The 27,741-nt window shown below is 30.0% G+C and overlaps 1 protein-coding gene across 7 annotated transcripts in view; it reads left to right on the top strand.

Annotated features, from left to right (window-relative positions):
* The window catches only part of LOC134722735 (trichohyalin-like), a 59,759-nt gene extending 32,296 nt beyond the window's left edge, over positions 1-27,463 (top strand). For 2 of the 7 annotated variants that reach the window (XM_063586367.1, XM_063586360.1), the window contains exons 6-14: positions 2,687-3,224; positions 5,320-5,626; positions 7,021-7,047; positions 8,889-10,145; positions 11,459-11,564; positions 13,719-13,844; positions 18,819-18,997; positions 20,988-21,086; positions 25,749-27,463. In XM_063586367.1, coding sequence (XP_063442437.1) covers positions 2,687-3,224; positions 5,320-5,626; positions 7,021-7,047; positions 8,889-10,145; positions 11,459-11,564; positions 13,719-13,844; positions 18,819-18,997; positions 20,988-21,086; positions 25,749-25,904 — 2,795 coding nt within the window. In that variant the 3' untranslated portion in view covers positions 25,905-27,463. Of the gene's footprint in view, positions 1-2,686; positions 3,225-5,319; positions 5,627-7,020; positions 7,048-8,888; positions 10,146-11,458; positions 11,565-12,207; positions 12,799-13,718; positions 13,845-18,818; positions 18,998-20,987; positions 21,087-25,748 lie in introns of those variants that run through there. The other 5 variants (XM_063586393.1, XM_063586400.1, XM_063586374.1 and 2 more) reach the window with 5 other exon arrangements.
* Positions 27,464-27,741: the final 278 nt, after the last annotated feature.

Genomic DNA, 27,741 nt, shown 5'->3' with positions numbered 1-27,741 from the left:
GTATGAAATTACTGATTTTTAGTTCTTTGCATATGTCTTTATACAACTGACCAATTAGGGTTTATGTTGACCATTTGTCTGTTTATTCATCTAAGCATGTCACAAAAGAACCTCAGCTCACATTTTGATAACAGGTCTTGGCATATTTTGTTTACCTGAAGTTCTAGATATGAATTGCCAAAATACAAGGTTTTCTACTCTTTTTATAAGCTTTATTTTTGACAGAATAACCATCCTGATTTAGTATGAAATATTTGCCACTGCACATTTAGCAAACAACCGTCAATTTCGACACATTTTACTTAGCTATTCAATTACCAAAAATGGTTTTAACCTATTCAAAATTGAAATAGCTTTAAGCGATATTTATTGATTGATTTTTTTTTGCCTTCTAGAAATCTGAAATTTGCATTAGAGATTAGATAGATATACAATTTTACCTGCTGATTCAGGAAATTAAAACCAGAGCTGTAACTATGTTTGAATGTCAAGAAATTTTTATTTAAGTAAATACCTTGCTATGAAATTGATTTAACTGACAATAGGATTAAATAAGCTCGCAGTCATTTTGGAAAATTTATCGCAGTTCATTAGTAGATAGTTAGATTCAACAGTTGCCATTACATGTATCTTTGTTTGTGTGTATGAACCTTATGCAGATGTTTAAGCATATTTTTTAATACTGGTAAATGGAAAGTAACAAACTTGTTATTTAAAATTTTGATCATGTCAGTGCAACTGGCCATTATGAATTTAAATTCAGTGTAATGATTTGCAATTTTCTAAATCATTAGTTAAAAATAAACCAATCAAATTGAAATTGGACCCTTATCATTGCAATCTTATGTGACCCATGTTTATAAACTGATATTAAATTTCTCATTTGTATGTATTAATATGAAATCATTTGTGTCTATGTTTTTGGATACTAGCGATTGGTTTTTAATGTTGATTTTCTAAAATGAAACAATTTTTCACAAGAAGTACTGTATAAATCCATTTCTTTTCATAGAACCTCAACCTCATATCATTCTTCATTTCATTTCCATGAATTCTTAGTTAGTTCCTTCCCCTATATGGCTGTTTTCCGGCAGTAGCCAAATTCCTCATCCTTTATGACGCTTTAAAATATCTTGGGTTTTCCTAATTTCCTTCACCCTGGTATTTGTAATGGTTCGAGGTTTTTGCACAGAAAGACACTGCCAGCCATATTGTTTTTGGTGTTTCACTCATTTGATTAAAACTTCATAAAAAAATTAAATCATCCAAATTTAAATTGAATTCCTTTTACAGTGTTAAGATCTTTTGCTACGCGTAAGTGACAAAATGTGTTGGTTTTTTATGTTTTGGTACCGAGAAAAAAATAAAATAATGAAATATTTGTGTGAAGCAGCAAAAACAATTAACTAATGGTCGGGTATGCATGAATCACTTTGCATTATATTTGTGGAGTATAGGTTACAAGTTGTATGTTGGGGCTTGCAGTTAGATATTGATTTATGGTAGCAAACTATTTTATAGAATATATAACAGAAGAGTTTGAATTTAATAACTTATGAAATGTGTGTTTAGCCTGGGTAGAAAATTCACTCTCTTCTGAATTTTTTAAGACTAGTTACATATTCTGCTGATATTTTAAAAATTTTGTCTATTCAAGAACTTGTTATTGAGACGAAACAAATTTTATTCAAAACAAAAAGTTTGGAAATTTATTTCATATATAAAAAAAAATCAGCAGATTAAGAACTACACAATATATATATATATATAAGTGAAATTGGTAGATGGTATAGTTTGCACAATAGCTTTGGCACTAGGTTAACATCAGTTTTACATTTAGTTTTTAACAGTCCGTATTGGATTGCTAGACATATTTTATGTTGATTTTAGGCCAAAGAATTATAGGCTATATACGGCAGAAAAACTGTGTTGTTTTAGTAGGTTCTTTTATATGTCACATTCAATTTTTTTTAATGTTTTTATCATATTGCAAAGTTAGATATAGACATATTAAGGATTTGGTTCATATCTATTTTCTTTCTCTTTTTTACTAAACTAAATTTAACATAAACTTTTAAGTCTACTTTATGATGTGAACTTCTGTAAAACTGTCTTCTCTTAGAATTGGAGGTTTTAACTTATTAACCAAATAAATGCATTTATTCATTTTTATAAAAAAAAAAATGAACTGAATGAAGTCAGACTGTTTTTTTTTCTCTTAAATCTTGTTACTTATGTAAAAGCATTGGCATAATTTTGATAAATGAGGAGGGAAAAAACGTGATGAAAATTTTTAACGACTATAAATATTTAACTTGACATTTATATTGGAGTTGAAAGTTAATTTCATTTTATTTTATACAAATATCAATAAATTTCATTTTACTAAGTGAAGCAAACGATGCAGAAATTGAAGTTTTGTTTGTTTTACATTGCATTTGTTAAATGTTTGTATTTTATACTTGATGACATTTTTATTCAATGCAGAATTTCAAAATTGATTTTATACCATATTTGATTACTTTTCTATACATGTATATATCAAAATTGTTGCTTTATTTTGTTAAGCTACAAATTCTGCATTGGAATGAATATGAATTTTTGCCATTATAGATGTTGTAAGCTGTTATAGCTAAGACTTTGTAGGCTGCTAGTAGTAAATTGCTATTAATTGCTTTTTTAACAGGTGAGGATGAACGCCAGTCAAACAGATATAGACAAAAGCCTCGTAATGCCACATCACCATATCGCTATACATCTCCTCTACCGAAAATAAAAAGTGATAGAGGTGGTTCACAAAAAACTGTTGAAAGTGTAACCCATTTTGATCAGAATGGGGATACAGATGGTGAAAAAATAGTAACTGTATCTAATTCTTGGGGTGGAGATACAAGGAGATCCCCTCGTCGTAGCCCCCAAACTTCTAGAAGATCACCCCCTCCACGTTCCCCTCCCCCTCAAAATGATTATTCTCATAAACACAATGAATACCCATCTCAGCAAAATGATTACCCACCCCCTCAAAATGACTACCCAGATACTTCACGTTTAAATGCAAGCCCTACACATTCAGGGGTTACAGACAAACCAGTGGCCAGTTCACATCAACCAGTAGCCAGCAAGTATGATCCACGTTCAGCAACTTATACCAACCAAACCAATGATTCTGGGATAGCAGGTCTAACTCCAGAGGAATACAGAGAAAACTTTGATGATGCTGAAAGGTGAGAAATAGAAATGACATCTCTGGACACAAATGTTCTTCTTTCAATTACTTCTATAAAATATTAGTTGTTTTTAAGTTGGGCCTTCTGCATTTTAAAAAACTTTGAACTTAACTGCTTACTTTTCTTGTCATTATTAATTAAATAAATATCTGTTTGATGAAATAGTTTTTGGCTTCATCTCATAAGCAAACTCATTCAGTTGTGATCTCATAAGTAAAGTCATTCAGTTGTTAGATCTCATAAGTAAAGTCATTCAGTTCTTAGATCTCATGAGTAACGTCATTCATTCTATTGATCTTACAAATAAAGTCAGTCAGTGTCTTTATGGCTTAAGAAAAGTTGTTTAGTTTTTTTATTTCGTGAGAAGTCATTCAGTTTATTGAACCAATTAACTTGTCTGTTTAGTGGATACACTATATAATTTTTTTTTTTAAAAGGGACAAAAAAAATATACAAGATTTTTTTTCAAATTGCTGAACACTTGTGTCCAGATAATTATTAGTCTGTGTTATTGTATAAACTAACATACCACTCCATTGATCACACATAGTTAATTATCGCACCACAATTCCTAATGGTGCATTACTTCAGTCAATAAGTAACTTCATCACTGATGTGCACTAATTGAATGTTGAAATATTTATAAAAGTGTTTGATGTTTAGTGTACCTACTAATTAGAATTACAGTGATAGATGATGCAGTGACTGAATTAACAAATTGTGTAACAAACCAAGGTGTATATTAAACGGCACAATGCACTGTCAAAAGAAACGTTTGCTTTTCACTGCTTGTGGCATTGAAGTAACTCACTATACACATTCATATAAACAGAAAATAGTCATCCCACATATAAACATAGTTAGAAAATACAGATTCTTCTGCTTCTTCACGCGTACTGAAATAAATTAACATTAAATCATATTGTTTTTTGCGCTTTTGGACATATTAGACACCAAATTCCTGTTTTCTGATACTTTGAAATACAAGAGAGGTATATCTTTAGGGTATGCAACTTCTTAATATGCATAAATTATTACATGTATTTGTTATTTTAGATTATATTAACTTAAAGATTGTCAATAATAGACTAGTGAACACAGAAGAATCTATATTTACACAGTATATATTTCCTGTTGAACACATAATATGTTTTATTATTTGAATTGTGTAATCATGTAGAATGAATTGAAGCCAATACATAGATCTTATTGTATGTCACCGATTTCTCCTATATAATTACATTTCTAAAAAGTGTTGTTGAAGTAAATTAAGTTGTAATAACATGATTTCAATGAAAATGCAAAAATAGTGGCAAAAATAACATTCAATAACATAGTAGTGACAAGCTTGAATATAAATATTACAGATTGCAGATATTATACAGTATATTGAGGTAGCCCTTTTAAAATATTATTTAAAAAATTTCACATTGAGAACATTTGGTGGTGCAAATTGATTGTCTTTTCCTCATAGTCATTGTTCATATGCCAAAGGACAAATGTCCAGTATTTTGAACATTTGGTATGAATTAATACATTTCTGCAATATCTTGACATGATTTTAATCATGCATGAAAGATTCAAATTCAATAAAAAAATTAAAAAAAGTCTTGAAAGTTAAATGGTTCCTATCATTAATATACTGTATTTTAGTTACCAACAATATAGTGTTAATACAGTCTGTTGAATATCACTGTTTCTGACATTTGAGTAAAGATTCAAGAATTTGATGTCACTTGATAGAAATTGTAGTACAAATGTACATGTATTGACTATTCACATTTTAAATTCCCTGGCTAGAGGTCATATAAGCTACATATTTGGTCTCCATTCTCAGCCAGCATATTGTTTACAGTATTACATGTGAATATGTATTTTTATGATAATTGATACCTCAGTTAAATAAAAAAAAAATCCTTCTTTCTTATCAGTTCTAGACTAATGTTCTAAATAATTAATTTACATTTAACTATTGGAGGAAACAGTTATATTTAAGAGACTGTACTGACACTCTGACAGGCATATGGCAGTTTATCACTATTGTGTTAGCTCATGCACAAAATAATACAAAGACTAATAATCTTCATAATAGGATGTATCTATATAGGAGGAAGAATGAGTACAACGAAAGTCGGCAGAAAGAACTAGAGAATCGGCTCAACGGTGATCGCATGAATGGTGATCTGGATGACAGCGATCGTCAACGCAGACTTAGGGAAGATCAAGAGAGAGAAGAATGGGAAAGGAAGAATAGAGACGAAGATGAGCGCAGACGCAGGGAAGAGGAAGATAGAAGGAGGAGGGAAGAAGAGGAACGTCAAAGAGAGGAAGATGAGAGAAGACGCAGAGAAGAAGAAAGGGAAAAGATGGCTAGAGAAAAATTATCAGGTTCAGATGAAGTAAGTATTCAAAATTATGATATATCATCAAGCCAGGAATGGAAGTAGAGAAAGTCTGAGGTCCTTAAATGTCACTATGCAATGGACAATTTCCAACAGAAGGACCTATCAAAATCTTTTTTAATGGACATTTATAGAAAGCTAATTGTTCAAGGCCTACAGTGAACTAAAGCTGTTAATTTGTGTGTCAATTGGTTTCTTGTGTAGAGTGGTTTCATTGGCAATCACACCACATCTTCTCTTTTATATCAGCTAAAATCAGTTATGTACAAAAAGGCAAATACATGTAGTAACATTCCTCAGACCTGGATAAATATAAAACCATAATTATCAGCTATAGTTGGATCTCAATCTCCCTCGTGTAGACTTTTCAGAGTTTTAAAAAGGATATGTAAATGACATGTAGTTTCTTTTGACTAAATACATTGAATAACTGAGATGAGATGTCGGGTAATCTTAAAAGGCGTAGATAATATTATGAAGACGTAGATAATTATAGATCATTTGACATACACAAAAACGACATCTACATCTTATTCAAAACTGTTTCAATGTTTACATGTAAACAAGTGCATTTAAACTATTCAAATTTTTTATTGGTGCCTTTTTGGATGTTTTTAATCTTGAATGGGTTTGAATTTAAGGGTTTTTATCAATAGATAGAATAGATATGTAAACTTCTCTTACAATGTTTTTATTCGGTTCTCTTGTACTTTCACTTTGTATTATTATGTTGTGTTGATTTCAAAACGGTACAGAATTTGTTTATATTGAATTGTATGTGTATTGAATAATGTACTTTTAACCTGCATTAAAATATGTCTTTGAATTTAAATCTTGTACACTGATATTATACTTTACTCCAACAATTCCTAAAGATATTTATGTATGGTAAAATTGTTGGTATTCATCATCAATGATATCAGAGTGAGACATCATTCAAGATCAAGTCAATGCAATTGAAGATTTGCTTTAAATTTTAACTATTTAGCATTTCCTACGTTTGAATGCTATATTATACTACATAAAATTAAAGAAAATATTTGTTGAGGCTCTTTCTTTCATTCACTGAATGTTTTGTTTGGTTGAAAAATAGACAAATTTTCCTTGACCTCATAGACTTTAGCACTTTTATTATAACACTGGAAACATCATGAAACTTTTAACATAGAAATCAGATAAATGATTGATCAGAATATGGCACCAAAAAAAGAAAAATCACAAAAATACTGAACTCCAAGGAAATTTCAAAACAGAGAGTCCCTAATCAAATGGTAAAATCAAAAGCTCAAACACATTAAACAAATGGATAACAACCTTCATATTCCTGATTCGAAAACAAACGTAATTTTTAAAACTTTTCAAAAAAGAAATTGTCATTGCTATACTTTTAGAGACAATTACAAGGAAGAATGAGAAAGGTAATGGGAGATAACTCTTCCTATGGGAGATAACTCCTCTATGGGAGATAACTCTTCCCATGCAGTGTGCTGATTTTAATGCAAACATAGATATCTTACCAAAACTTGCTTCTTTAGCAACCTTATTGCATGCTTCATAGCAGTTTTAATTATAAATTTATATATTAGAATACAATTTTTGTTGATTTTGTATAATTTTCTATGCTAGGATGTTTTGAGTGTTAATTAATTTTGTATGACTATTTTAATTTTCATGCTTTTAAGCAATTAGCCGATAGCGTAAACAACGATTTCCTGCTTAATACCATCAAAGTTTCATATAACAGATAGCGTTTAATTTTTATTTTCAACGAATTTCTGCATGTTTAATAACAATTATATCAGGGAAAACAGTAGATAAACATTAAATTCCATCAAACTTTAAATGAATGTGTCCATTAGCAACTTGTAATATTTGTTTATGTTGCACATAATGATCTAAAAAAAAACTTGTCTGTATGCTCATTGAATTAGAACAGTACGGGGAAAAAAGACAAGATTAGACATTCAAAGCCTTTCATAATTTAATTGATTTTTAGTGTCAGGAAGCTTTTTGGATCTGTTAGATATTTTTACATACAAGCATTGACATTGTAACTGGGATACATTCAAACCTTACATACAGGGAATGAATATATCAAAAGTAATAAGATATTGATCATAAGAGAAAATTGGTCAATTAAACATACGCCAAGAAGTTTGATATTGGTTTTACTTTGATCTGTATCGCTAGTGGCGGGCAATTATAACACTTTGGCTGCATTTTCCTCCATTAATATTTCCCCTCATTGATTAGATAATATTGGTGATTTGTCACCAGTTTAATAATTAATCAGTCCTTTCCAATAAAGACTTTAATAATTTTAGTGTCAGTGATGCCAAACATTTAATTTAACTGATAACAAATTTTAATATTGTTTTTTTGAAAGAAGATGGGATATAATAATTGAATGATTGATTAGTTATTCACCAATTAAAAAGTTGAAAATAGCGAAAAAAATATGGAAGCCCGTTAATACTAACAATATATTCATTAAAATTTAATTGTTCGTTGTAATAATGTTTTCTACCTGATATAAGGCAAAGCCATCTAATTTTAAAAGTTAAAACTAATTTCTAATCAATTTTCTTGTTTCATAGTAGAACTTTGATAAGAAAATTCTCGCGATTACATTCTAACCCAGTGCTTAATTGTACCATTAAAAAGGTGAATTGTATACAGCGATGCCATACCTTCTCTTTTCAACAATTTTGGTTCTTTAATATATTTTCATTGTACCATAGGTGTTGGGTTATAACTAAAAATACATATTCAAGATACAAATAGGTCATTACTTTTAAATTGGATACAATTAATGCTTTTGGAATTTTGATATACATATATTTTGTAAATACAATAAATTGCATAAGACTCATTTTCCCATGATATATTTTATATTCTTTTAGCTTTGCCTAACATTTTGAAATGCTTTTAATGAAAATAAATGTTTCATCACTACCTGCCATGCTGAATTAATTACAAATGCATAAACAACATTTTTTTGAAATTATCTCCCTTGTTAAGATTTCTACATTATTGTTGTATACAGCATTATTTATTCAAGCTAAGTAATTGTTTTTACAAGTAAAGATGTAAAGAGTGTATGATGATTCTTATTTCTCTTAAATAAATTGACTTATAGAACAAATTGCATCATACAAAGCTACTTGGTTAAGATTTTTAAGGACCTTCTTAGCATTTCAACAAGTGAATATATATTTCTAGCGCTAGTAAATAAAACAATAATTTTGTATGACTGTAGGGTGCTAGAAGCACACATTTGACTCCAATGGATCCCGATTGGACAAAACGAGGGGTACATGGAGATTATGACCAGGGTACTGTTTATCAAGTTGATCAGAAGTTAGGTCCTCAAGGAGAAAGGGATGATCAGACAAGGTCATATAGACAAAATGATGACCAGGCACGGTCACACAGACAGACTGACAGAGACGAAAGGACATATGAACAAAGGGATGACCAGGCAGGGACATATCGACAAAATGATGACCAGGTACGGTCACACAGACAAACTGATAGTGAGGAAAGGACATATGAACAAAGGGATGATCAGAAAGGGACAGATCGACAAAGTGATGATCAGGCAAAGTCACACAGGCAAACTGATAAAGATACAAGAGCATATCATCAAACCGATGATAAGTCAAGACAACCTAATGATCAGACAAGGGCTTATGGGCATACTAATGATCAGACAAGAGAATATGGTCCAAATAATGATCAGACAAGGGATTATGGACAAACTGATGACCAGAAAAGGGCATATAGTAACAGGGATCAGACATCAAATGAATATGACCAAAGACGGCTAAAGGGCAGTGTAGCCGTTCCATCAGATAAATTTGTACAAGTTGCACTAAGACCTGACCCAAACCTTAATGAGCCAATTTCTGATAGTGAGTTGTACAGCAAGGAAGACAGTTCAAATTCTCCAAGAAATACCAATGCGCCTGCAATTAATTTTCCTCAAAATAATAATACATACAGACAGGGGAACCAAAAGGAAAGACATGAAGGTAGTAATAATCCAGCATCTCATAGACAGAATGAAAGAGAATATAGTGACCAGAGATATGAAGCAAAGCAGAACAATGAAAGAAACAATGATGGTCATGAAGAAAGTCATAGTTACACAACTGGAAAAGTATCTAAAACATTTGTTAAAGATGGCGTGGAGTATAGACATTCAGACGATACAAATAGGCAGTATCAACCCTCTGGCACTGATAGAAGTGTGCAACAGACTAGATCCAGTACTAGATCATATCCTAGACAGGAGACCGAAGACAGTGTTATACCATCCTCACCCAGCTCGGAATCTGATCAGAAACAGTATCTCTTAAGAAAACAACAGAAAAATCAGGACAGGACTTATTCAAGAGTTGCTGATACTAAAAACCAAAAAGGAAAAAATATACACAAAAGTAGCTTCCCTGTGCAAAATCAAGGAGGAAGACCTGTGATACATCGCCGAAAGTCCAATCAACGGAAGCTGTCTGTAAGACGTGTGAATACTGACAAAACCTTAATGATACACATGAACTATGTAACTCCACTGACAATACTGACAATCTCATAGTGATACCCATGAACTGACAAATAAAGGTGTGAAATTACTGACACACAAGTTTACTAAACCAAACATTACATAATTATGATATTCACAGCATGTTTTTACTAAAATATCTGTCATAAACTTCATAAGTCTTGTACAATCATTGAAACATTATACTGTATACAAGATGAAATAAAGTTTTCTTAGTTATACTGTTTGTTCAGCAACAGACTAATTCTTAGCAGGCCAGTGGTTTATATAAGTATTAATTCTTAGCAGGCGAGTGGTTTATATAAGTATTAATTCTAAGAAGGCCAGTGGTTTATAAATTCCCTGGTTAATGTTTTCTCTTGCCAAATAATTTCTTTTACTGAATCGGACTGGCTGAATATTTTTATTTTGTGAATATGAATGTCAAGGGTTGAGGAAATTTTACATCAGATTATTAATTAGAATATTGAATACCGGTAGTATGAAGGGAGAGCACTTGCTTTCAAACATTCAAAAGTTTGTTGGAATTTTTTTAATCCATTTATTAGCTTTTTGTAAATGTTCCGATTTTACAACTGGAATGATTATTGAACGTATACATGTACTCCGAAATTATCAAACTAAAATAAGAATGTATAGAATATAGGCAGATTCTTATCAAATTAGTAAGTTTCTACAGAAATAACCTCACAAAAGAATACTATATTTTTCTATTCTATCTAACCAATCAAACCTCATTTGCAGTATGTAAAATTTATGTATTAGAAAATAACAAACAAATACAGTAACTTATTGAAATAACGATTTAAATGCATGTATTAATAGTTTGTAGATGAATGTAGAGTAACATCCCCTCTAGTGTTATTTCGACAAATCTATCACTATGTTAACAAACTTTAAATGTTTAACTTACCAAATGACCTTGTTTTTGTACTATAACACAATTACAATAGACATGTACTGAAAGAAATAAGTACAATTGCATTCAGATTTGTTTGTTGAAGAGTATGTTTGAATACACTAAAATGTTTTGTTTTGCTCATAAGAAGATGTGCTCTATTCTTATCATGATAAGTTTTAGAAAAATAATTGTGTAAGTAATTATTATTTGTCCTTTATATACACAATCATTAACTTTTTTAGTCTTCAGTTCTTGAAACATTTTCCTAGAGTAAATTTTTAAAAATATAAATGAAAATTTATGAATTAGTAAGCATGTCATATCCTGCAGACAGATATATTATTTGTACTTTGTATTTTTTCAGGATCTGAATAGATTCCCGTCCCCTCCTCCAATGAATGTAGCCTCAACTGACCAGGATCTGGATTCTGGATCACAAAATCTTACAAAGGAACAGAAACAAGCTGAAAGTAAGTTGAGTTAGTAGACTGCCAGTTTTTGTAACAGAGATTCCGCCTTTCTTGTCATATGTTTTCTTCAAGAGCAGCTTGCTCATTGGGCTGTCTCATTGAATACTGTGTACAACAATCGACAAATATCTTTATGTACATAAGTGAAACTTGAAATTGCTCAGAGTCTAGAAAAGTTGTTACCCAGTTTACCAAAGATCTGCTATAGATATCAAAATATCTAAAAAGATGTAATCAACAAGGTGCTTTGTATGGGACTTGTGACATGATTTAATTTAGGGGTTTTTTTTACAAAAAAATCCGGTCTACAGGATAAGAAAAGATAGATTTTGGAGAGGGCCTGAGTTATTAGGTCTTCAGGATAAGAAAAGATAGATTTTGGAGAGGGCCTGAGTTATTACTTCTTAAGGATAAGAAGAGATAGATGGTATTGGCCTGAGTTATTAAGGTAATATGATAAACACAGATTTAAAAGGATAAACATGATAAGTTGTTAAACAATTATTTCCATGGTACCCAAGATTTTTTGATTTAAAAGGATAAACATGATAAGTTGTTTAACAATTATTTCTATGGTACCCAAGATTTTTCAGCAGAGGTAAAGTTTTACATGAAACCATCCAACAGTACATGTATTTTCTAGTACCAGAACCACCTAAGGAACCCGAACCCGAACCAGAACCAGAACCGGAACCAGAACCGGTTAAAGAAAAAGAAAAAACTGTTATTAAGAAAAAACCTAGCTTTAAGAAAAAACAAAGTAATAGGAAGAAAGATCCAGAGGAGGGTGAGACCTCACTGGTGATTTGGTTGGCACAATTGTTATAGATAGTTTTCTGGCAATGGTGGCATTATTCTTCTGTTATATGAATTGAGAACTCATAGTATTGTGTTTGAAGAGTTGCTGCCATGATCTAACAGTTATAAATGCAGATTAAAGGGCAATCTGGTGTAAAAATCAATTTTTGCAACCACAAATATCAAATTGACCGTGGCAACTCTTTAAACACAGTAGCTTTAGTCTTATACTAATGCAATACATGTACTAGTAAAAATGATCAAAAATTAAACATTGAAATATTTTAGAAACATGGAAGTGGATGTCCAATTACTGACTTTCAAAAGTGGCATTGCATAATATGTTGCATTGCATATGTAGAAAAACTAATTCAAAGTATTCTTGATGATTTATTTTCGTTCTAAAATAGCATTTAGGGACAGAAAACAGAATGGGGTAATAGGATTTTTACCTTTATTGAATCATTGAAATAAAATAATTCATACTTCTTATATTCACTTTTCCTTTATATTAATATATATGAAAGTTTGTACGTGGACCTTTTCTTTGAATTCTATACTGATTGTTTAAAAATAAAAATGCATTATTGCCTTAAATGAAATTGTTTCTTTTGGATCACATGGTGCAAATGGTTAAGGAAAAAACTACAACACTTAAAAGATTTTGTAACTTGGAAAACTTTTGTAGTTTGTTGTCTGACTTGATAATTTTATTTATTTTATTTTATTGTTCATTTTATTGTACATTTGTCCTTAAAAAGACCTTTTTTAATGAAGTAAGTATTGTAGTAGTGTTTCTAATAATGCTGTGGATTCATTATATTCATGGCTACAACAACTCTTTAACATATGTGATCCTGCTTTAATTGATGGCAAAACAAGACACATTTGACATTAGTTCAAACTATTGAAAAAAATAGCAATCAGATGCAATGAAAACGCAAACAATGTTAAGGGATTGTGAATTATTCTGCTGTTAGGAAGTGCAGGAATGCTAATGATATGAAAGAGTTTTATTGTTTAAAATAAAAGTTTTGTTGTTTTCCATACAAACAATAGTTTGTCACAACAGGCTTGTTATCTAAAAGATTTATTCTGTTACTGTTATATTAAGATTGTAGTTGCTTAGGAAATTTTTACTTATTATTGAATTTGGAGCCATGTTTTTGCTTTAAAACATATTATAATGAATGCACAGTGTGGTTTTGAATGACAGTATATCCTGTATGGACTTTGGGACTTGTTAGTGACACACAGCACTATTGCAAGGGCAGAAAATGGTAAAGGAAATTTTTGTAAAAAAACCATTACCGTTGACGTTGTACATTCAGATATCGTTTTCTTTTTATTTGTCAGAAAAAAGATTATTACAAGAATTGGAAGCTGCCAGGGAGGCCAGAAGAGCTATAGAAAGACAGCGTGAGGAATTAGTGAAAAAAGCTAAATTAATGCAGAATAAAACACAAAATAGACGCAACCATGGTGAGTTTAGAACCTACTTTGATATCATATGTTAAATATCAAAATTTAACCATATGTTAAATATCAAAATTTAACCATATGTTAAATATCAAAATTTAACAAACATGGTTTCTGTCTGAATTTTTACAAGAACAATATGGAGGTTTTTTTTTTGGAGGAATATCTCATCACTTTTTTATGTTGATCAGTTCAAGACTATAGTGTTATTAACTGGCTGTTTCTGTATTGGCACTGGTATAGATTTAAGGTTTGCTGTATTGGCCTCGAGACCCGTAGGGTCCAGGGCCAAAACAGCTGACCGATAATCTATACCAGTGCCAATACAGAAACAGCCAGTTCATAACACTTTTATTAAATGATTATAAGAGAATTAAAAACCGGTATTGAACGTCCCGTAATAGCCAATGGGCCAATACAGCTTTTTTCCCGCTTTTTTTCTGTATTGGCCCTTTTTTTTCTGTTTCAAAACTTTAAGACATTACAAAACATTGCACATCATTTAACCTGTTTATTTTATGACTTTAATTTAAAAAATATTATACAAATGTTTTTATGCATAATGATACTTCCAAAGTTAAGTAATGGCGTAAGAAAATTGAAAACCGGAAGTGAACGTCCTGTATTAGCCCTAGGCTAATACGGCTTTTTTCCTGCTTTTTTCTGTATTGGCCCTGTTTTTTTTCAGTATTGGCCCTGTTCTAAGAGCAATATTAAATCTTGATTTATATCGACAGTGGAACGTTTTTAGTATTGCACATGCTGATTAATCCGTATAAGGGCTTATTTGCTCATATCATTTAATAAAATGAAAATATATGCAATTGTTTGGCATAAACCAAAGTGGCCAAACAATAAACAAATCAATCTGAAAGTTACTTGTCAAAGGAAGTAAGAACCATTATTTAACTAACTTATCAAGAGAGACAATTTATATAAAAATATAGCATGCATCTTTTATTAGTTAAGTTGTATTAGAAACTCTGTAAATGATACTTTTTGTCTTTATGGGTTTTTTTGGTGCCTTTTCAATAAAGCAACTATGCTGATATAAGCCTTTTCCGTGAAATCAAGGGCCACAGATATTTTTCAAGAACAACAGTCTTTTACCCTGTTTGTAAATATGACTTTACTGTTAGTTAAAGACCAAAACTTAATCTCCTCAAATTTTTATCATGCTTTTCAATCTATTATGAATATTGAGGACTTCCAGAATTTGGTTAATGAGCCATTAGTATTAGTATATACATTACTGTTAATTACACATAGGTATTGTTGATAAATTAATTTTTAATGAGGATACCTCTTGTGGTGTATTACTTAACAGTTAAGTGAAAATGCATCATTAATAATGTATAATATATATAATGTATACTTATATATATATTTAATGAAGTGTAATCAGTGACAAATATATGTCTTTGGTGCAATTAAGGTGGTACCTAACACTACAGGGAGATAACTCTGTAAAATAAGCTAAACATTTTAATTACATTGTGTTGTTAAGGGAATATTAAGCTTCTCAACAATCAAAATTAGTGTTTTTCAAACTGCTATATAACCACCTTAACTGCTATATATTAAAGATTTTCCATCAACCAATTAAGTGCAGCATAGAAAAAGATGGAGTTTAAAGAAATTTCATTAACGAATAATTCAAAAACTGCACTTGAACTTATATAACATATAAGTACCTATCATTTATTTCATGCAAGATTCATTAGTATTAAAATCATCAGTGTAGGGGTGTATCTATGTATACAATTGAAAAATACTTAGTCCGTCAATATTTATGTATTTATTCTGTTATTTAGATAAAAGTATTCAAACAGATTTAATTGGTAAATGTATATGATTCTATATTCGAACCATAAATCCATTTTCAAGTTAACAAATCCTTTGAAAATATATAAAAGCATGCTTTAACCTTTTAAGATCTAATTTAAGTGACTTCTTGAGGCATATATAAAAGAGTAGAATCACAGTGACACAAGTTATAAATTCTACGTCTCTAGCTGAAGAGCTCTTGTATGAACATGAATTAAAAACGAGCCGCTTTGTGTAAAAAGTTTGCACTCGTCTTTTTATTGTTTGGCATGTCGTATAAATCTCTTGACAGGGATTTGAAGTAAAATTTATCTGTACTAATTTTTAACATGGAGGTGATTTAGATTTCATTAAATGGGTAAAATTCAGACTGAACTGTTTTGATTTAGTCCATTATCATTGATGTATGACCGTTAGGTATCTAGGATTATTTGTTAATGACCATCTATATATTGAGGAATCCGTTTTAAGGGATTACAGATAATAACATCCTGTATGATATGAATCAATAATGCATTAGATTTCAATCCTTTCCTTTCTGATATATTGGTCTTCTTATGTATATATGTCTCCGTGCATTTTCAATTGAATTGAAAAATTTCTTCTATTTAATTTGGCAGACGGCCATCAGAAACAGGGATGACATTTAATGAAGAGTTCTTTTTACCCCTGTGAAAAAAAGACGAAATGTTATTTCACATTAGTATTGACATTCACTGAGTATGATCTATGGACGATCATGTATTGTCAATATTGATTCTTAAGCTAAAATAAACATTCAAGTAATCGGCAGGCTTGAAATTCTTCAGTATATATCCTGAACTGACAAAATCTGAAATTAAACATTAATTTTCTTTCTAATTTATTTTTTACTTGTTGTTTTAAGACTTGTACTTTAGGGATAACAATATAATACATTGTCTTTCTGTACTTTTTAACAGACTTATAACCAAAATAAATAAAACCATTTTATCAACATTGATTTATAGAAATACCATTTAACATCAGAGTGATTGTTAATTAACCTGATTTTTGTCATGAGCATGATATAAAATGAACTTTATTTATTTAAATATATTTATTGATCTAACTTTCTACAATTATTGAAATTCTATAGCAGACAGACAAACAAATATGATCCATTTTATTGGATTTTTGAAGCCTTTTGATATATCTGTATTGAATAAATTGTGCATTAAGCTGTCTAGCTTAGACACGGTTTTATACAATGCTTAATATCATTTGATTTGTGCATAAGTATATCGGAAGGTATAACTTGGAAAAAGACCCTACAACCTCCATATGGGTTTTCTTCAAGTGTTTTAATCAGTTTTTGTTTGAAGGTAGAAAGGACGTATGATTTAGAAACCCCCTCCAAGTATATTAGACTCTTGTCTTTTAAGATTAATAAGAAAAGTCTACTTATCTACTAAGACATATATTGCATTTATAAGTAAGATTTATATCATTGAAGCTTTGAATATTTTTAGTTAACAAAAGAAATTGTTAGGTTTCCATTAATTGTCTCAAATATACCATACTTAAATGTTTAGAAATGATATGCTGTCAACTGCTATAATCAAAAGTATAATTGGAATATATTTAAGTCAGGTATATTTTTAAAGTATTTAAACTCATTGAAATTTCATTGAAGTTTTATGAAAAATATCTTCTTCAATCTATATAGAAAAGTTAGTTCTGAAATTCATTTGTCAGATCTTAACCTGATATCCTTGCTTTAAGATTGTTCCAAGTATCAACTTGTTTGAATTGAAATTACATTAATATTTGAAAATTTATATACCTAGTAATGAGTTTGGTATGTACTGGTATTATCAAAATTGACATCTAGTATAAAGTTCAAGTATTAGAACTTTTTCTTTATCAAATGTTTTTGTCATTATTTTATCATTACATAATAAAAAAAAATGTTTAGACAGAATTTAAAATAACTAAAAACATTTTTTTATTTTTTAAAGCATCTTTATAGAAATCAATCATATTTGAAATGTAAATGAAATTGAGGCTGTGTTTTCTTAATGTGTACATGAAAAAGAACTAGAAAGAACAAAGAAAATTTGTTCAAAGTCTTGGGTTTTTGAAGATCGTCATGTTTGGTCAAATTTAGACATTAGTCAATAGTCCAATTAGTTTAAGTAAATAAAATGTATTGATCGAAATCTCAAGTTTAATTGCCAATTAATACTTAATGAATTATTAATTTTCTTATTGGTAATGAAAGTTATTTGCGTTGCTATCCATCACTGCATAATTCAATAAGAAAATCTTTGTTTGTTTTATGAATAAAAAGGATATATGTGATATATGTAACTTTAAAAATACAGCAACCAAAAGATTGTTTTAAAATAATATCCTTATGTTTTGTTAACAGTATTTGTAGTATTATTAATACAGATTTAAAAACACATTTGATATGCCTGATGAAGTGGAAACACCTTTAAATTTTAGTTGTTGAAAGTTCAGAAAAAATACTATTATGTGAAATATAACACTTCAGTACAGTTCATTTATACCTGTGACAATACATTTGATAAGATTGTAGACATTTAAGAAACAAAAAAAAGTTTGAAGTCTACCATTCAAGACCAAAAAATATTCTAAAATTATTTGTACCATGTGCAAATGGTCAGAATTTTATCAAGCCAGTACATTTTAATTTCACCATGTGAGATCTAGGCCTTACATGTAGAAATAACAATTTTTAAATCAAATTTTGTATATTTATTCCTTTTAAATATCTTTGTCCATGTAGATTTGCTTTCCTTTCCCAAGGTCACTTGAGATTCTGCTTAAATTTCGATGACATTATTTGTCTGCAGTATTTACGGAAATCACAATTATTAATTTCATTATTTATTATTAAAAAACCAAATATTTCTGAATTTATATGAAAATTGTCAATCCGCAGAACAACCTAATTGATCAGTAAATTTAATTTAAGTGATACCAATGGTACTACATTAGTGTATTAGAACGCAAACACATAAGAGAATGGAGCAAATGAAGAAAAAAATACTAAGAGAATGCAAGATATTTTAACAAATGTCGAGTATTAAGACATTGTATCAATGTATTTTTGAACACAAAGTATTGTAAATTAATGTATTTTACTTATTTTTGCATTTACAGCTAGAGATTTATGGAAAAAGCGTTATTTTGAGGAAAAGAAGAGAACGCCCCCGTTAGAAGAACAGTGTAATAAATTACGACATGAATTGGATGTTATTCATAGAAAATTAATGAATGCTCTAGAAGGAAGTTCGAAGGACAAAAATACAAGAATGGAAAATTTAAAACCTTCAAAACAGGTTGGTTTAGGAGATCCAGGACAGAACTCAAGTGTACCATTTGGTTTTTTAAGCTATGATGGTTTACTTGTTCAAAAACAATTCCGACGGGCTGATCTGTCCAGTAATGAGGACAAAATAAGTATTCCGCCCAGTAGAGGTGGTATCAGTTCAGATTATGGGCGCTATGATATGGCCAATGCTCAAGCTAAAATAGAAAAACAAATTAAAAAATTTAATCCGAGAGAACAAATACAGTCTGATTATGGTCATTATAATGTAACAAAATCAAGGGAGACCATTCAGAAAGAGTCAAGTGTTATAGAAATTCTTAAAACTGCTAATGGTATACCTAGTGATCAAGATTCATCACAATCAGATTTATCAACTATTGGTAAAGATGATCTGTCTAGTTTGCTGTCAGATCAGGTTTCAGATAGTACCAAAAGTATTCAGTCGGACCCAACTCATGGGCCAAAACTCCATTCAGTTCATGGTCCAAAACCTGCATTCTCTTTTAGTCCTATTGGTTCATGGATGAACCCTAATAAAAAGAAAAGAGCTCATTTCCATTCTAAATCTGCAAAGATACCTTCTCCTATATTATCTCCTAAGTCTAAGAAACGACCAGCTACTAAGGATAGTGGTTCTACTTCCTTTAAAAGTGTCCATTTTGACAAGGCTTACTATTACTAGCTTTTTAAAAGGGGGGATATGGAATATAAGGGGTAAAAAAAAATCAAATGATGGGCATAGGAAATTTTAAAGTTGGGATGTCCAATATAGCGGTAAAAAAGGTTGGAACTGGGAAAAAAGTGTTAAGTCCAAAAAATAACAGAAAAAGCTGGATTTTGTAAATGATTACCCCTGTGTTAATCCCTTTTGCATAAATTTGGTAAAATTTGTATTTCTCAACATTTATCATTTTAGTCATTTATATTTGGTGCATGGTTTAGAGCTCTAATTCCATTTGGGTTACTCCTTTTTTATTTAGAGGAATCTTATGATAATATGAAAAGTGAAACTGTTTATTTTTTATTCATTAATCTATACTTTGTTGAATTAGTTTTTTTATAATTTATTTAGGTTTCCCTACTGACATTTAAGATATAATTCAAATAACTTAATATATGCACTGTCACCCATCCAATAGTTTGGTATTGAAGGTTATAAGTAGAATATTACCACATTATTCATAATCATTGATTAAGACTTATTTCTAAATGTTAAAAAAGTTCTGATATTGATTTAACTGCAATTGTTGGCCATTAATTATACATGGTTTGACAAGAAATAAGTTTGCTCGTGTCTTGAACCATTTTGTGCATTATCGTTGCATGTCAGATTTTGACATTTCTTGCCTCTAAAGAGAATCATAGTTATAGGTTAAAAATGTAAGCATGTTTAAACTATTGTTATGTCTTGTTTTTAGAGCAATTTTTTCAAACTGTTTGCAGTCTATGAGTAGATTTGGTCCAACCTTATACATATTTTTTGTTTGACTGGTCAGATGTTTTCTGACATTAACTACAAAACTTCAGCAAAAATATGTAAAAATGATGAAATCACATTGACTTGAAACATTTTTTTTTAAGTGAATTTTTAAAGAATATATATGCCTAATTAGGGTTTGGGATTTCAAAGTTCGTTTGATATGGAAATGAACCAGTGGAAATGTTGTTCAATAACCATAATATTTGTTTTTATAAGCTCTTTTATAAGATAAAACCAATTGCAATAAAATATGTATAAGTTTGGATTTCTCCTCTCAAGGAATATATAGAAAATTATTGAATGTCTTCTTTTATGTAGTGCTGTGATATTTTTTCCAAGTGTTTATATTTATTTGTTGATATCTGTGTGACAAGACAACAAGCATTTATAACTGCATTTAATATTTATTGTTTTACCAAAGAAATGTGATATGATATATATCGTTAATTTATTGTTATTGATTTTTTAAATAAAATAAAAATGTAATTATAATCAGGTTTTTTATTATATTTTTCAGAATAATTATAAAATTCAAGCTACTAGACTAACACATGAGATAGATGACTTACGGCGCAGATTAGAAAATGCTAAAATGAAATTAACAGCAGAAATGAAGGTATGTCGCCTGACTGATCACACCAACAAAGAAAACACGTAGATGTAAACACTAATTCTTTACACCATTCTGTACTATACTGTGTAAATAATATGGTTTATGGGTTTGGTTTTTCTTTTTCTCCTCGGAGTAACATTTTCCATTGATTTACATGAAATTCTGAATTATAATTGTTTTACAAATTATAAAATGGTGATACTTCAGATCCTTGTTTTTATAAGATTGAAACTGCTAATCCAAAGTGTATTATCTCCATTAAACTGGTCTCACTTATACTAACAGTGGAAAAAAAGAGTTCAAAATATTTTAAGGAAAACATAAACAATGATGAACAGGAAAATAGATATTTTTTCAAGATACATAATCAATTTAATAGGGATATCATTGCTTTATTTTAATCCTGAGAGTTGCTTGGAGTTCTTCCATGATAGATAAAAACCTTTCCCCAAGCCAGCTTAAGTGTAAATATTAATGTTTTCTGTCTTGAACAAAATCTGACCTGTCCTTTAAACCTTCAGCAAACTTTGTTGGCGAATGATACTCAATAAGAAGAACCTTGGTTGTTTGTTTTTTTTTAGTCAGTAGGTCAAAAGTCAAGCTCACAGCTAGTTCTAAAATTTTTGGAAAAGTTTTGGGACAAAATGTTTGAGCCACATTTCAGATTTTGACTAATGTTTAGTGGTGGCTTTGAGTGAAAAAGACACCTATTCATAATTTTTAGGTCAAGGGTCAAGGTTATTTCAGCATTAGATTTCAAATTTTGTTACCCCAACCTTTGACATTTATTGTCAGCAGACTTAAGTTTTTATCATAGTACAAATCTTTTAAGATTGGATCTCAGCTTAGGCACACATGGAACTTCTGTAATTGTTTAGCATGATATATTTGTTGAAAATGCACCATGAATTGATTGGTTCTTTGCACATTATATTAACTTACCCATTGAGATTGTGACCTTCTGGTGTATTCATCATTCATGAAGAGTTTTGAATTTTTAAAGAACCTCCTGGTAATCATATTCATAAATCTTTCCTAGGTCAAAGAAATATCCCTCAACTTAAAATAGGTCCATCTATCTTTTTTGAATATGTTTGTTGGAAATGCTAGAGCCAATATTCAAAATATAAATTTTGCACAAAAAATACAACACCAAATACTTTTCATCCACAGGATACTTCAAATTACTTACTACCCCCTGGTCAAAATGCTTGGCATGAAAGTCGAAGGAATTCTCCACAACCAAGACCACAATGGTCTAGAGGTGATTCTACAGCCCCATTCTTTAATGTTACACGTCTACAATCCAAATTTTATGCATGTTCACAGTTTATTTAATTGCACAATTTTTCCACAGACAAAATGTTTTGATAATGTTATAAACTTTCAGTGTGATGCATGTTCTAATTAAAGCAAATTATGTGTGAATTTAATGCATGTTACTTTCTGCTAAGAAGACACAATTAATTTTCTTGATTTTGTTTTGTTCTCCTTATTTATATATTTGTATTCCTCTTGAGAGCAAATTTGGCATAGGCACATCTAATGTACATAAACCTATTGGATATTTTAAATTTGTTGATAATATGAAAAATCTTGGCGTTTCATGTTGCTCTTGAGAAAAAAAGTTAACTTGTGTCCATGAACCCACCAAAATTTATAACACCAAATTGTTATACAGATTCTTGTACCGATAATTTTGGTTAAGTTATGTAGGTATTTTCTGCACTATTATGTAATATTAAACATAAGAGAATAATAAAATTAGCCCCCCTAGCTAGCTTTTTGGTTTTATATGTTATCAGGAAACAAGGTTTAGGTAAGACATACCTATAGAGGTAATAGTTTTCTACGTAGCTGTTTAAAACAACAATATAAACTTTAGTAGAATAGATTATCTCTTAATATAACTAAATACAAATACAAGAATGTATATAAGATCAGTCAGGTGTTCATACCATTGGATTGGCAGTAACTAACTAACAAGTGTGGATTGGGAAGCTAACAGGATAATAACAAAGTAGAGGAAGGATGAATTATCACCATTTTATGATAATAGACTCTTGTAAATCATTTCTGATATACTAATGATGGTAGACTTAATGGTTTCCATGACCATTATGGACAAATTTCTCCCCCAAAAATATGTTTCTTCTACAAAATATCCATAAAGGGTCATACTTGCCAACTGTCACTATTTAGATTTCCCCTATTGAGGCTCCCAAATTGAAACAAAACAATTAGTTATACAATGACTTTAGTCCTATAAAAGTATGAAGAAAACAAAAAACAACATTAAAATGTATTTGCAGGCCCCCTTGAAGGTTTTTTAAAAGTTGGCAGGTATGAAGGGTATAACTTGGCTTTTGTACCTGTGGTACTTCTGGAATTTGGGACTGATTAGAATTATATCTTCTTTAATTAATCATACTGTAAGGGCAATTGTGAGATTGCATCACTTGTCAACTACAGAATCTGTATTCTATCATATGTAGTAAACCTTTCAGTCTAGAATGTAAGACCGGAAACAATATTAAACCAGATTTGTACAAGTGTATTTCCTGTAAGAGAGTTTATCTCATGTTTGGCATCCATTGTTCGTCACAATCACACAGCGTTATAAACTTTAAACAATAAATATTTCAAACAGAAACCCCTAGGAAGTTAAAATCAACTAAGGCAATGAAAGCTTTATATTTTAGAAGGTGTATTGCCTCATGTTGCAAAGTTTCCGTAATTCACATGTCCAATATCCTTGATCTCATTTTCATGGTTCAGTGACCACTTGAAAAAAAGTTAAGATTTTGGTAATGTTAAATTCTCTTATTATAAGTAATAGGATAACTATATTTGGTGTGTGCATACCTTGCAATGTCAGCATGCCTGTCAGACAGTTTTCACTTGACCTCAGCCTAATTTAATGGATCAGTGAACAAGGTAAAGTTTTGGTGGTTAAGTCCATATCTCAAATACTATAAGCAATAGGTTTAGTATATTCAGTGTATGGAAGGACTGTCAGGTGAACATGTCCACCTGGCAGATGTCATCTGACCTTGACCTCATTTTCATGGTTCAGTGGTTATAGTTAAGTTTTTGTGTTTTGGTCTGTTTTTCTTATACTGTATGTAATAGGTCTACTTTATTTGGTGTATGGAATGATTGTAAGGTGTACACTTCTAGCCGGCAGGTGTCATCTGACCTTGACCTCATTTTCATGGTTCAGTGGTCAAGGTTAACTTTTTAGTTTTAGTCTTTTTTTCTAACACTATATGCAATAGGTCAACTATATTTGGTGTATGGAAACATTTTATGACCTATATGTCAGTTGCACAGGTTTTATTTGACCTTGACCTCATTTTCACGGGTCATTGCTCAATGTTAAGTTTTTGTGTTTTGGTCTGTTTGTCTTAAACCATAAGCAATAGGTCAACTTTATTTGTTGTATGGAAGAATTGTTAGCTGTACATGCCTGCCTGGCATGGTTCATCTCATTTTCATGGTTCATAGGTCAATGTTAAGTTTTCTTCGTTAATGTTAAGTTTGTGTGACAGTAGTAATAAAGCTTTAAATTTCGGACTATCAACATAATATCAATGATTAGTAAAGAAGGCGAGACATTTCAGTTTGTGCACTCTTGTTTAAAAAGAAATGTAAATGCTGCCCATAAACAATCACAGCCATCATTACTATGAATTTAATATAAACATTTGGGTGGTTTTTTTATACCCCTCCTCAAAATAGTGAAGCAATCCTTCTGAAATCTGAGGGTAAAATTAAACCATTTTATGCATACAGGTAGGTGATAGATTACAAGCACCTTGGAGCCTCTTGTTATTATGCATGTTTCTTTGGTTATGAACTTTCGATAGAAAACAAGAGTTGTCACCCCAAAAAAATGAATAATTTTCATTTGAAGACAATTCACTAGTTAATTCAGTATCGCGTAAAACATTTTAGACATATAAAAGGTTTAACTAATATCTAAGGTAGTAACTTAAATTGACAGTCCTGAGTCAGTTTCACAAAAAACTTTCGACTAAGATTGATCATAAGTATATTGAATTCTTCATGACTTAAGATCAATCTTAGTCGTAAGTTTTTATAGTTGATAGAGATTACTATTAATGTCTAAATATAAAAAAGAAGATGTTGAATGATTGCCTATGAGAACTTAAATCCAAATTTCCTCAATCCAACAAAATTTGTACTCACAAAAATAATTTTGCATTACATATTTTTCATTTCTCAGGCCATTGCATACACCATAATAGAAAATTTTAATATTAAAATGAACAATTGAAAGAACTTTTTGGCCTTTAATTCTAATAAATGTGGAGTGGCGTTCATTTAACACTCAAAATTGCTCAACAAAAAAAGAACACCAGGTTGACCTTGTGTTTTCTATTTCAACTTTAGTTCTAACTATAAAAAGTTGTAATATTTGTCACTGGATTGAAATAGACAAACAAAAAAATAAAGTTATTTGTTATCAACAATCGCTGAACAGATAAAAATGCACAAGAAACTGAGGATAAAATCTTGGGATAAAATGAAGATTCCAAGGGGAAGTAATCAAATCATGAGTCAAAGAAAGATGTTCAACATGGCGATCATAACAAAAGAACATTAGGATTTATTCATTGTACAATTATTTATTAATTTTAGCTACGCAACCAAGCTGAGACAGAATTAAGAGCCTTAAGAGCAGAGTTAACCCAGAAGAAGATCCATTTGACTTTATCAAGGAATCAACAAATGGCAATGACCCCTGGTGGTGACAGTAGATATTTTAGAACACCAGCATTGTCAAATAAAGCATGATGTTAACATGTGTTGTAATTGTTACAAAATATCTGTGATATCAATGTGGGAAGTAGAATACTTATCAGTGTGAATGTTTATTTCAAATGGTTAATTTTATGTTATATATGACAACCAATATTTAGAAATTTAAAAGATTTTTGAATATCAATAGGGATTTGTGAAAATATAAAAAAATAAAAAATATAACTTCAATATTGAAAAGTTGGATAGTAACGTTCTTAATTACAAATCTTTTTTCTTTATAGTTTTGACATTAAAATTCAAAATATTCATGTTGAAATATTTTTATTTTAATTTTCAAGAATTTTTCTGAAGCACATTTATGTCCAGCTAATCATTTTAAATTTGTTGTATTCTTCAATACAAATAAATTCTTTATAACTTGAAATCTTTGAAAAGCACAAGAAGATCCATGTTTAAGATTCTTTTTTTATTTTTTACTTATAAAAATTAGGTCAGGAAAATTAAGATCATTTTTTTGTTTTGATATGTTTGAATGAAGACTTTTTATAAAATATTGAGAGAAAAGGGTTCAATGCATTAGTATTTGGATAAATATATCATAAGTAACACATTTCTTTAATTAATTATCATGAAAAATTGCTTGTCAGAAGTACTGAATACAAATAGTCATTTTCTTTACAAATTAGTATTAGATTTTATATAAAAAAAAAGATATTTATTTATTACTGTATCAATTATGCTCATTACAATTAGCGGCCAAATCTGTCTGTAGTATTTTATGTTAGTGTTCTGTCTATATTTTCCCCCATATTTTGCAATGCTCAGGATATATATGTTTTAGTGCTTGAATGTTCGTTCTTTCCTTCATATTTTTTCCTATTTGAAAATTACAAAAATGTACTTTTTTTTTTTTAAAGCAATTGACATTTTATTGCAAATTTTGCTCATTTACATAAAATCTTTATTTAGAGCAATTCAAACAAAATTTGATTTATTGTAAAAGGCAAATAATTGTTTTAGTATCTTTTGACCATAGGCTCTGTTGATATTACTTAATGCTTCTTCAGTTGTTATCATCAATTATCATAAAAAAAATATTATTGTAAAATGAACCCTAAAATTTGCCAACATTTCATTTATATTAGAATGTGATTGTTTTGCAAGAATGGTGTTTCTAAATTCATCATTTTAAATCCAACCATGTCATATTTAATTTAATCAGGAATTACTTTTAATGTAATAAATTCAGCGATTCATTAGGCTTTCGAAATTAAAATAAAATCTAACCCAGGAGTATTGTGCTTAGTATAACAAAATAGTAAAAGCAAACTTGTTCATTGTTAGAGGACTACAAAGTTAGAACCTTACAAATATATATAGTCTTGATAGTTATGTATTTTAAAGTTTTATTTCTACAATTTGTGCTGGTGTTATATGTTTTGTTTTTGTCACTTAATCCGTCCATTCTATTTTGTGTACCATTTTTAAGAAGTTTATATATTTTTTCAAATGCCATTTTATATATTTAATCAGTTGTAACTGGTGTAAATTATTGTACAGGAGATAGTTTGATAAAACTTCTTTCTATAGTAGTCTTTTTGTTTTTTTTATTCCGCTGCGACAAAGATGGAGAAAAGTGATTTACCGCTGTCAGCATGCTTCTCTGTCCATAAAATTAGTTATCAAAGGAATCAGGATTTTAATTTAATGTGCCAGACACATTTCTTCTACACAAAACTCATCAGTGACGCTCTGATCAAAAAAGTTGTAAAGCCATACAAGTATAAAAGGTATATGGTTTGCAAGTCAGTCATGACACAGGTTTCAATCATTATGTACCGGTACTTGAAAATACAGTTAATCTATTACT

The sequence above is a fragment of the Mytilus trossulus genome, chromosome 1, assembly GCF_036588685.1.
Source record: "Mytilus trossulus isolate FHL-02 chromosome 1, PNRI_Mtr1.1.1.hap1, whole genome shotgun sequence".
In the NCBI taxonomy this organism is placed as follows: Eukaryota; Metazoa; Mollusca; class Bivalvia; order Mytilida; family Mytilidae; genus Mytilus; species Mytilus trossulus.
Note: the sequence above shows the minus strand (reverse complement) of the source record. Positions and strands in the feature narration are given on the sequence as shown.